Here is a 12362-nt window from a genome sequence, read left to right as displayed (position 1 = left end):
ACCAAAAATCAAGTCTCTGTTCATTCCGTTGGTAACAATTTTCAACCCTACATAGAGAGGTAAGTGAATTTCCTATTCGTATTCTTAATTAATCATAGCCATTCTTTGACTGCTTCGGCTGAAATAATCTGCATCATTGTCGTCTGTTACATAATACATGGTTCCATTTCAGAAAGTTTATAAAAATGTTAACAAAATCTGCTTATTTTGGAGCGCATCCAAGGAGGTTATATACATATATATATATATATATATATATATATATATATATATATATATATATATATATATATATATATACATACATATATATATATATATATATATATATATATATATATACATATATATATATACATATATATATATATATATATATATATATATATATATATATATATATATATATACATATATATATATATATATATATATATATATATATATATATACATATATATATATATATATATATATATATATATATATATATATATACACTGGAGGCGACTGCCGAAATCCAGCCGAGGACCTTTGAGTCAATGGGTTTAGGAAATGATGATATATATATATATATATATATATATATATGCAGTATATATATATATATATATATATATATATATATATATATATATATATATATATATGTATATATAAATCTATATATATATATATATATATATATATATATATATATATATATATATATATATATACCTCCATGAGCACATCATTCCCATTCAGTTAACCCCCATTGTGCCTGTGTTGACCAGCTCATTTAAAGGTTTAAAGGCCACTTATGAATGGGAGAGGCAAGGGACAGTGACATTGCCCTATCAAGCAGGGCAATGCCCTAGAGACTGACCAAGCAAGGACCAAGGAGGTCCCGGCAATGGCTGCTGATGACTCAGCAGATAGACCTATAGGGTCCCCCCCACCCACACTACTTAGCTCACAAGGACAGTCAGGTTGCAGAGACCTGAGGAGCTAACGAGATTTAGCGAGCCCCGAACCCATCTGGCGTTCACCAGTCAGGCACATTACCACATCGGCCACCACAACCCAGAGAGATATTGTTAATTCAGATTTGCATTTTACGCCATCTTTGTGACCAGGATTACGCATATATATATACATATATATATATATATATATGTACTGTATATATATAATATAATATATATATATATATATATATATATATATATATATGTAATTATATATATATATATATATATATGTATTTATATATATAATCATGTGTTATATAAGTATATATATTTATATATATGTATATAGAGTAGATATATGAAAAACATCGAAAAGCTGTATTTCTGGGAGGATAAAAAGCAGGATTTTATTTTCAAATATTAATGGAAAAATTAAAACCGACTGAAATAATATAAATGCAAATTCACATTTAAATCACTTAAACTATTCCATTTTATGGAGTCTCTTTTAGAAAAAAAGCATTTGAAATATAGATATTTAAGCCAAACTGTATTATCCCTAATACAGTATTTAATCTAGATATAAAAAATGTTCAGTGATATTCATATCATATGAATTTTAAATCTTTATTGCTATTTAGAATCGTTGATTTATAGTTGATATTAATGTGGATTAAACTTTGGATTGAAAGTAGTGGTTTTATTTCAGAATGTATATATATATATATATATATATATATATATATATATATATATATATATATATATATATATTCAAATGTATATATACGTGTGTATATGTGTATATGTATGTATACATATACATATATTATATATATATATATATATATATATATATATATATATATTGGAAAATAGTTAATCATACAGCTGCGAGAGTAAACATTTTTATAATGAAAAGCAAAACAATATCTCTCTCTCTCTCTCTCTCTCTCTCTCTCTCTCTCTCTCTCTCTCGCTATAACATTTGTATAATGAAAAACGAATCACTGCCCTTTTCTCTCTCTCTCTCTCTCTCTCTCTCTCTCTCTCTCTCTCTCTCTCTCTCTCTCTGAAATTTGAAAATCTGTTTTTCCTATCGTATAAAGAATGTAAAGAATGTACTCCATACAAAGTAAATTTACATAATTAGATTTTCCCGTCCGTCAACCATTTTGAGTATTTTGGTGACTAAGTTTTTTTTTTATGACACGTGACACAGCCGTATAATGCTTACCCAAAGAGGGGGGAGGGGGGTACACATTTTTTCATTGTAGAGAATCACTTATATTGTAATACTAAAACTCAGCTTTTCGTTTCTATCGTCCTTTGAAAAAAGTGTTGCCACTTCAAAATTGAAAAATTCCCATAGATGGGCTTCATTTCTCCCACAGATTTTCCACGTCATGGAACAATTCCAACAAAAAAAATCACTCATTTAATTAAGGATAGAGAAAGTTTAACATACTACTTTATACATTCTTTAGGTAGCATATTTCAGTACATGTACATTAAGGGGACTATAGCTTGCATAAACATAGATAAATAGGTAATGTTGATTAATTTACTCAAACAAGGGGCTATAGTTTGAATAAAAATAAACAATCAATGTTGACTAAAGTATCTATCTGTTAAATTGTTACTTTCATCACATACTTACCTCACCTTACCTTACCTTACCTCACCTTACCTTACCTCACCTCTCTCACCTTAACTTACCTTACCTCTCCTACCATAACTTACCTTACCTTACCTACCTTACCTTACCTACTAATCTATCAACCATTCATCTTCTTTCACTTCCTTAAATCCAGCATTTTTGGCAATAGAATTCTATATCATTATTTCTGTTTCTTATTATCTCATATGTGATTTGAGGAATTGCCTCAGTTAATATCAACAAAAGGATTTAGAAAATCTAATTTATGAAGTAGTGCTTACAGTTGCTAGTTACAGGTAATCACGCGCGCGCGCGCGCGCACACACACACACACACACACACACACACACACACACACACACAACACAACACACCTAATTTGTATGTGTGGCATGTAAGCATTAATATTTGACAATACAGTTTGATAGTTAGATAAAAAGCTTTTAATGATCGACTTCCGTTTTAGTGAAGCTATAACTCGAAATACGAATAGCTTTTTCAATTAACCGTTTTCTATTTTTTATGATTTATCTTAGATAATGAAAAAAGACCTGTTGAATATTTATTATTATTATTATTATTGTTATTATTATTATTATTATTATTATTATTATTACTAGCCAAGCTACAACCCTAGATGGAAAAGCAAGATGCTATAAGCCCAAGGGCTCCAACAGGGAAAAATTACTCAGTGAGGAAAGGAAGTAAGGAAATAACATTCCCATTTTTGCTTTACATTTAGCCAACAGTGTTGCTATTTGGTCGTTGCATAACATATTCCTATTTAACATTACACCAAGGTCTTTAATTGCTTCCTTGTTTGTGATTGTCTCATTATTAGGTCCCTTGTATGCATACACCATTCCTTCTCTGTTTCCATAATTTATTGATTCGAATTTATCGGAGTTAAATACCATCCTATTTATCTCCGCCCATTCATATATTTTGTTTAGATCTCTTTGTAGTGAGTTCCTATCCTCATCACAAGTAATTTCTCTACTTATTCTTGTGTCATCGGCGAAACTTCTCACTACGGAGTTTTCAACATCACAGTCTATGCCTGAGATCATAATAACAAACAGCAGTGCAGCTAATACCGTACCTTGTGGCATGCCAGATATTACCTGAGCTTCATCTGATTTCTCGTCATTTGCAACCACTATCTGTTTTCTGTTTTGCAGGAATTCTTTTACCCATTTTCCTATCTTTCCCACAATGTTATGCTTTCTCATTTTTTTCTCTAATATATTATGGTCTACCTTGTCAAAGACTTTTGCAAAATCTAGATAGATCACACCTGTGTCTCTTTCATTTACCATATTTTTGTATATGTTTTCATAGTGTGCTATCAGTTGGGTCTGTGTACTTTTTCCGGGCACAAAACCGTGTTAACCTATATTAAACAAATTATTTTTTACCAAATGGTTCATTATTTTCTTTTTTATTACCCTCTCATACACTTTCATAATATGGGATGTTAGACTAACAGGTCTATAGTTGCTTGCCTCTAGTCTTGATCCACTTTTGAAGATAGGGTTTATATAAGCTAATTTATGTTTAACATATATCTCGCTCATATCTACACTTTGTCTTAGCAGTATTGCAAGCGGCTTCGCGATAGTGTTTGCAGTTTTTTTTAACAAAATCGCTGGAACTCCATCTGGTCCGGCTGCCGATCCATTTTTAATTTCGTTTATAGCCTTGATAATATCTGCTTCATTAATATCTATATCCGTTAGATATTCAACATTTTCTTCTCTCATTTCTGTTTCATTATTCTCATTCGCAATTCTTGGCGTGAACTCACTCTTATATTTTTCTGCTAATATGTTGCATATTTCCTTTTTTTCATTCGTTAGCCGTCCTTCAATTCTTAGAGGGCCTATTTCTAATCTCCCTTTATTCATCTTTTTTGCATAGGAGTAAAGTACTTTGGTTTTTTTTTTTATATTTTGAAGTATCCTTTTTTCTAAGTCCCTTTTTTCATTTTCTTTTGACTGTATAATCTTTTGTTCTGCATTTTCTATCTTACATTTTATTTCCATCATTTTCCACACATTTTTTTCTATTGCAAGATTTTTCTTCCACTTTCTAATTTTCTGAAATAAGATCCTTCTGTCTTTTGGTATGTATGTCTTTTGTTTATTGTTTTTTTTTCGGTACATAATTCTCAACAATTTTCTCCAGTATTTTGTACAGTATGTCCGTATTTACCTGTATATTATTGTGGCGGGATGTTGCAAGGACAACCCCCACACCCTGAATCACACTTACTGACAATGGTCTCCACAAAACAAACTTTCCCCTTACGTAATCTACAACCAGACTCTTGGACAAAAGGACAAAACAAAACAAAACATAACCTTAAAACTATAATTCTTAAACCTTAAAATAAATCATAAACCATCAACATTCAAAATAAATACTTTAAACCAATCAAAACTTAACACTTTAAACTAATCAAAACTTAACACTATAAGATAAATAAAACTAAATATATAATTAACAAAAAAACCTTTCCGCAATCCAATAAATCCTAACAAAACTTAAAACTAACCGCAACCCAAACATGAAAACACAAAACACATATATTACGAGTTCAACACCAAAATTTGTATGCTCATATATATTATTTGCAACACAGTCGTTCACAAACTGCCGAACTGTCTTTCACGGCACAACCCTCAATCTGTGATTAACAGGTTAAACTGTATGGCAAGTTGCCACCACTGCCTCCCTAATCGGGGTCGTAATCATCATCGTCATCATCCTTATCATCATTATCATCATCAATAGCAGCAATCAAAGTAAACAGGCCAGGTCATCGACAATCGTTAATCCAAAAAAAAGCAGTCTAAATATGATCAGTTCCAGGCCAGGTCATCAACAGTAATCCACTTTCTAGAAATTTAGTCACTCCAAAGGAGGAATCGCAGCCTGCCAAAATAAAAAAGAAAAACACTTACGAACACTTCTAGCTAACTGAACTATCGCACTATAATCAAAGATAAATAATAAATTGTTCCTATCATTCACAATCACGACAAGCAAAGATAAACAAAACTGTACTTACTTTGAAAATCAAAAACCACTTCCACGCTGGTCGAAAATATAAATGTAATCCAGCTCTCACACAACTGCCTTATGCTGCAGTCAAATAAAAAAGCATTCGCTCCGAAACATTCACCACTGTCGTAACCTTACTAAAAATGTAAACAAACAATCTCATTTATACCAACAGTCTTCCTCACCACAAACGATCGTTACACTAACTACTTTCGCTCGCTAACACAATCTCTCTCTCTCTCTCTCTCTCTCTCTCTCTCTCTCTCTCTCTCTCACAGGATTTGGCAAAACAAAAATAAAAATAAAGCAAAAATAAATCCTCCACATTCCTCCCCCCTTACTTTGCCAAATCCTTCTCACACAACACTTACATTATTTTTTTCATAACCCAGTCGCAGTCGGGAACGGGACCTCTACTCCGAGTAACTGGGCCTCCATATACTCTCTCATTCACTTCTTCCTTATCACAATCATTAGCTACATTAACACTATTCCTATCTAAATCCCTATCATCTAATATATCATGTACAATCATATCTACCTCGTTCTCATCTGGCCCTATAATTACACTCATTTCTGTAAACAGTTCATCCATTTCATCAAAAACATTCTCAACTTTAGTAAAAGATTCATTCATACTACTAATCATTCTCCTATTTCTCACTCTCGCATTCGTCATCCTTTCTTTTACATCACCTAAGGAAAAGCCACACACACTATAGGTATCATTCATACTCAGCCACGTTTCATCTGTATTAATACATTTATCCTCCACACTCACTTGCACATTTACACCCTTGTCATACTTATTCGTATTCTTACCTATTCCTATAAATTTCCCTTGCACTTTCTCCTCACTTAAAACTTTCAAACGCCTCTTTTTCCTATATTCAACTAACACTAATTGTTTATTTTCCAGCCCTAATTTCTCATGCATACTAGGTTCATACTTGCTCATTTCCAACCAATTACTCATCCCATTCTCACAAACATTGATCTTATTCCTTCCACACACACAGGAGGACTCACCCAGCTGAACCCTCTTACACTCTAGTTTCCCGAACATCCTGGCTGACTTATTCCCTTCTTCCTACATACCCTAGCTACATGCCCATCTGCACCACATTCAGTACACTTACCCCGCGGCTCCTTGCACATTCTAGCATAATGACCATCCTTACCACAATTACCACAAATCACATTCATACGATTACTCCTACATCCACTTGCTACGTGCCCAGTCATACCACACCGATAACACTTAATCACTTTCTCTTTCTTACAGTCGCTAATACGATGCCCTGTCTCTCCACACCCGAAACATGCTCCTAATGCCCATCTACATTCATTCTTCTTATGACCTTCCTTTCCACACCTATAACACTTTTCATTACGGACACGACTATCTGACATACCTCGATGTGCACTAACACTCCTATCCCTATTGCGCCAATTACCCTGCCTAAATCCTTCATTTGTCCTTACAGGTATTCCCACATTACTCGCCCAAACACTCCTATCTACTACATTATCAGCTACCCTCATTGGTCCTCTCAAAATTGCGTCCTTATAACTACCAAATTCTATTACACTTTCTTCCATTCCAGTTCTTACACACAGATTTACTTTCTTTCATACACCTATCCAACTCGTAATCCTCAACTATCTCTGAAATATCATCCCATGTCAATCTTTCTTTCGTCCACCTCATTTTCTCCTTCCGTTTCAAATTAACAAACTCAGCAACATTCTCGGGTACAGTAGCCAAAAACTTCCTCATTAACTCCTTATTCTCATTTATACCTTCATCCCCATACTTCTTCCTAGCTAAAGTTTCCAACCTACATACATACATCGATATCGCTTCTCCTGCATTCATCCTTGCCTCATCAAAATCATTCTTACGCTTATACTTAACACTCCCTTTCATACGTTTTACCTGCTCAATTATTCTCGTTTTCACACTTTCATAATCAACGTCCCCTACACTCATTATCACTCCATACATCGTCAACAAATACCCAGTCAAATATTCTCCTAACTCCCTAGCCCAAACTCTTTTACTATCACCATACTTATCCTGACAATACCTCTCATACTCCTTGAAAAAATCATATACATCCCTACTGCTATGCTCATTGAACCTTTCACACCGAGGTACCTCTCTCATAAACACAGTCTTACACACATCACGTTCATTCTCACTGCTATCATCACTGTCTACTCCCTTGTTACCTTCTTCCTCATTCGAATATAATGAATCCACTTCCACACTTAAATTCCTATCCTTAACCATTCCCTTCTTACCCTTTTTCTTACTTACCACTTTCACCCATTCACGATCGTCCTTGCTATCAGCCTGATACTTTTTCTTCTCTTTCTTCACATCACTTTTACCTTTCCTTTCATCTTTCCTCTCCCCTTTCTGTTCATCCTTACTATGCCTAATTCCCTTATCTTCAATATCACCATCACTATTACTACTATCACTATCACTTCCTTTCCCATTATCACCTACCTTAACCTTCTCTTTCACTACCAACCCATTACCCGAAGCTGAGGACACTCCTCCGACTGCACCTTCACCCATTATAGTTTTCATCATCCCCATGACTTGCCCCATCATATCTTCCATTCGTTTCTCTATTCGTTCTTCATTCTCTCGCATCCTCATCTCAACACATTCTTCCACTCTCTCTACTGTCCCCTTTAACTCCCTAAGCTCCTTCTGCATCGCCGCATTCTCCCAGTTCAACCTCTCATTCTCTATTAGCAACCTCTCCTCACGCTCCTTACTCAGCCGCAATTCCTCCTTCAGTAACTTGTTCTGCTCTTCCATTTTTCATCAACCTTATATCTAATATCTTATCCTATCAGTCCTTCGTCCAAGAGTCCAGCTATCAGTCCCGCCTCAGCAGTCCCTGTTCGGGCGCCAAAATAATGTGGCGGGATGTTGCAAGGACAACCCCCACACCCTGAATCACACTTACTGACAATGGTCTCCACAAAACAAACTTTCCCCTTACGTAATCTACAACCAGACTCTTGGACAAAAGGACAAAACAAAACAAAACATAACCTTAAAACTATAATTCTTAAACCTTAAAATAAATCATAAACCATCAACATTCAAAATAAATACTTTAAACCAATCAAAACTTAACACTTTAAACTAATCAAAACTTAACACTATAAGATAAATAAAACTAAATATATAATTAACAAAAAAACCTTTCCGCAATCCAATAAATCCTAACGAAACTTAAAACTAACCGCAACCCAAACATGAAAACACAAAACACATATATTACGAGTTCAACACCAAAATTTGTATGCTCATATATATTATTTGCAACACAGTCGTTCACAAACTGCCGAACTGTCTTTCACGGCACAACCCTCAATCTGTGATTAACAGGTTAAACTGTATGGCAAGTTGCCACCACTGCCTCCCTAATCGGGGTCGTAATCATCATCGTCATCATCCTTATCATCATTATCATCATCAATAGCAGCAATCAAAGTAAACAGGCCAGGTCATCGACAATCGTTAATCCAAAAAAAAGCAGTCTAAATATGATCAGTTCCAGGCCAGGTCATCAACAGTAATCCACTTTCTAGAAATTTAGTCACTCCAAAGGAGGAATCGCAGCCTGCCAAAATAAAAAAGAAAAACACTTACTAACACTTCTAGCTAACTGAACTATCGCACTATAATCAAAGATAAATAATAAATTGTTCCTATCATTCACAATCACGACAAGCAAAGATAAACAAAACTGTACTTACTTTGAAAATCAAAAACCACTTCCACGCTGGTCGAAAATATAAATGTAATCCAGCTCTCACACAACTGCCTTATGCTGCAGTCAAATAAAAAAGCATTCGCTCCGAAACATTCACCACTGTCGTAACCTTACTAAAAATGTAAACAAACAATCTCATTTATACCAACAGTCTTCCTCACCACAAACGATCGTTACACTAACTACTTTCGCTCGCTAACACAATATCTCTCTCTCTCTCTCTCTCTCTCTCTCTCTCTCTCTCTCTCTCTCTCTCTCTCTCTCACACACACACACAGGATTTGGCAAAACAAAAATAAAAATAAAGCAAAAATAAATCCTCCACATTATCACTTACAAATACATTTTTCCTTTCTTTATTCAGTTTTTCATTTATTTCTGACCATTTTATATTCTTACTATAAAAATTATATTTTCCATATCCCTCCCAAAGTTTTGTGCTTTTATTATTTGTGCGATCACTTACTTTGGAATGGACTATCAATTCTATGACATTTTGGTCTGAAATTCCCGTGTTATACACTAGAGAGAGAGAGAGAGAGAGAGAGAGAGAGAGAGAGAGAGAGAGAGAGATATGCGACGTTACCTAAAAGAACATAGAGAGATAGAGAAAGAAAGAGACTAAGATAAATATGCGACATTTGCCTAAATGAATATTGAGAGAGCGAGAGAGAGGGAGAGAGAGAGAGAGAGAGAGAGAGAGAGAGAGAGAGAGAGAGAGAGAGACAGAGAGAGTAAATAGAAATGCGACGTTTGCCTAAATGAACATTGACAGAGAGAGAGAGAGAGAGAGAGAGAGAGAGAGAGAGAGAGAGAGAGAGAGAAATATGCGACGTTACCTAAAAGAACATTGAGGGAGAGAAAGACTAAGATAGATGTGCGATATTCGCTTAAATGAATATTGAGAGAGAGAGAGAGAGAGAGAGAGAGAGAGAGAGAGAGAGAGAGCGCTACAAACATGAAAATAAAGACTTTTCAAAAGGCTAAAAGTATCAGGAAGTGATAGCGTCATGGAGATTGATGGCTGACGTAATGAGCTGTAACATGGAACAGATGATGTTTGATTGGACCCTCCTCTATTGATGCCAAAAACTTTTCACAGAATTTTTTGTGCGTCGAAATTTTACACTAAAATATATATAAAAGTTTTCGGTAGTCTATTGGAACGTCCCTGCCTGACGATTATATTATTATTATTATTATTATTATTATTATTATTATTATTATTATTAATTGCTAAGCTACTATCCTAGTTGGAAAAAAACAGGATGCTATAAGCCCTAGAGCTACAACAGGGAAAATAGCCCAGTGAGGAAAGAAAATAAGGAAACTACAAGAGAAGTAATTAACAGTTAAAATAAAGTTATTTAAGAACAGTAACAAGATCAAGATAAATCTTTCCTATATTAACTATAAAATCTTTAATAAACAAGAGGATGAGAAATAAGATAGAATAATGTGCCCGAGTGTACCCTCAAGCAAGAAAACTCTACCCCCACACAGTGAAAGACCGTGTTCGAAACCCACTCAAGTTCGATAGTTTCTTGTAGTGTGTGCAACCTGACCATCCTTTTATTCTAAGGATGGGGTGTTCGGGTGATTATGGGGAGCATATAGGTCTACCTGCTGAGTCATCAGCAACCATTGTCTGGCCCTCTTTGGACCTAGCTTGGGTGGAGAGGGGGCTTGAGCTCTGATCACATCTATATATGGTCAGTCTCTTTGCCATTATCCTGCAAGGGCATTGTCACTGATCCTTGCCTATTCTATTCATGAGCGATCTTTGAACTTTTAATCTTTTAAAAGACTGTTTTGTTGCTGTCTGCTATTTTCGGTCAAATTATTATTATTAGAAGCTAAGCTGCAACCCTTATTGCAAAAGCAGGATGCTATAAGCCCAAGGACTCCAACAGTAAAAAATAGCCCATAGAAGAAAGGAAACAAGAAAATAAATAAATTACAAGTTAATGAAAAATTGAAATAGAGTAATTCAATTTGATATACGCCGTTGTTCATTATACTACCAACTTAATTCTCTAGAGAGAATAGTATTCGAAATCAAGAACTAGTTTTATATGCAAACTTCTTGAAGTTTTAAATTCTTTTCCCCCGAAGTTATTACAAAACTTCTGGTTAGCATTTCCCTATTTCGCCATGCTATAATAGAAGTTTAAAGGTTTAAAGGCCGCTTATGAATGCCAGAGGCAAGGTTCAGTGACATTGCCCTATCAAATGAAATTATTTCAAGGACTTCTACCTACGCTTAATATTTCAGTTAGTAATATAATTTTAAAAATTCGCTTTGTCAAATTCATTCGAATACACACCACATTGAAACTTACAAAATGGAATTAGAAAAACTTAAACGAAGTCAGCGCTATTGCTTGAATTTAATTTTATTTTTGTTCTTATTTTTATTTCATTTTCTATTTCTTTGAGAGTGGTCCAAAAGGAGATCTCCTTTTTTTTCTCCTTCCACGCAGAGGATTGTCATTTTTATAATGGTTCATGTACGAGAGCAAAAAATAGTCTTTGACAGAACAGTGTAGAATTTCTGTTTTTGGTATAAGGAAAATAATAGTCTTTGTTCAGAGTTTGTTAATGTAATATATTTCAGTAAAATTCTAGACTAATATAATTATGTATTTTTCATCATCATCATCATCTCCTCTTATGCCCATGACGCAAAGGGCCTCGGTTAGATTTCGCCAGTCGTCTCTATTTTGAGCTTTTATTTTAATACTTCTCCATTCATCATCTTCTACTTCACGCTTCAGTCCTCAGCCATGTAGGTCTGGGTCTTCCAACTCTTCTAGTGCCTTGTGGAGCCCAGCTGAAAGTTTGGTGAACTAATCTCTCTTGGGGAGTGCGAAGAGC

The 12362-nt window shown here is 34.5% G+C and overlaps 1 protein-coding gene across 2 annotated transcripts; it reads right to left on the bottom strand.

Annotated features, from left to right (window-relative positions):
• Positions 1 to 4874: 4874 nt before the first annotated feature.
• Positions 4875 to 9720, bottom strand: LOC137657604 (cylicin-1-like). Of its 2 annotated transcripts, none has more exons than XR_011047159.1 (2): positions 5687 to 9411; positions 4875 to 5550 (listed from the first exon to the last, which is right to left on the bottom strand). XR_011047159.1 is itself a non-coding variant. In XM_068391961.1 (2 exons), exon 2 carries the CDS (start codon positions 8516 to 8518, stop codon positions 7253 to 7255), a length of 1266 nt encoding a protein of 421 aa, XP_068248062.1. In that variant the 5' UTR covers positions 8519 to 9332; positions 9469 to 9720; the 3' UTR covers positions 4875 to 7252. The 2 variants fall into 2 exon arrangements, 1 of the variants encoding a protein (XP_068248062.1); XM_068391961.1 differs by adding an exon at positions 9469 to 9720 and having other exon boundaries at positions 4875 to 9332.
• Positions 9721 to 12362: the final 2642 nt, after the last annotated feature.

This window comes from Palaemon carinicauda, chromosome 18 (genome assembly GCF_036898095.1).
Source record: "Palaemon carinicauda isolate YSFRI2023 chromosome 18, ASM3689809v2, whole genome shotgun sequence".
Classification (NCBI taxonomy): Eukaryota; Metazoa; Arthropoda; class Malacostraca; order Decapoda; family Palaemonidae; genus Palaemon; species Palaemon carinicauda.
This window is presented reverse-complemented; position numbering and strand designations above follow the sequence as displayed.

Coding starts and splice junctions, on each gene's coding strand:
- LOC137657604 (XM_068391961.1), bottom strand. CDS start 8,518: ATGGAAGAGCAGAACAAGTTACTGAAGGAGGAATTGCGGCTGAGTAAG.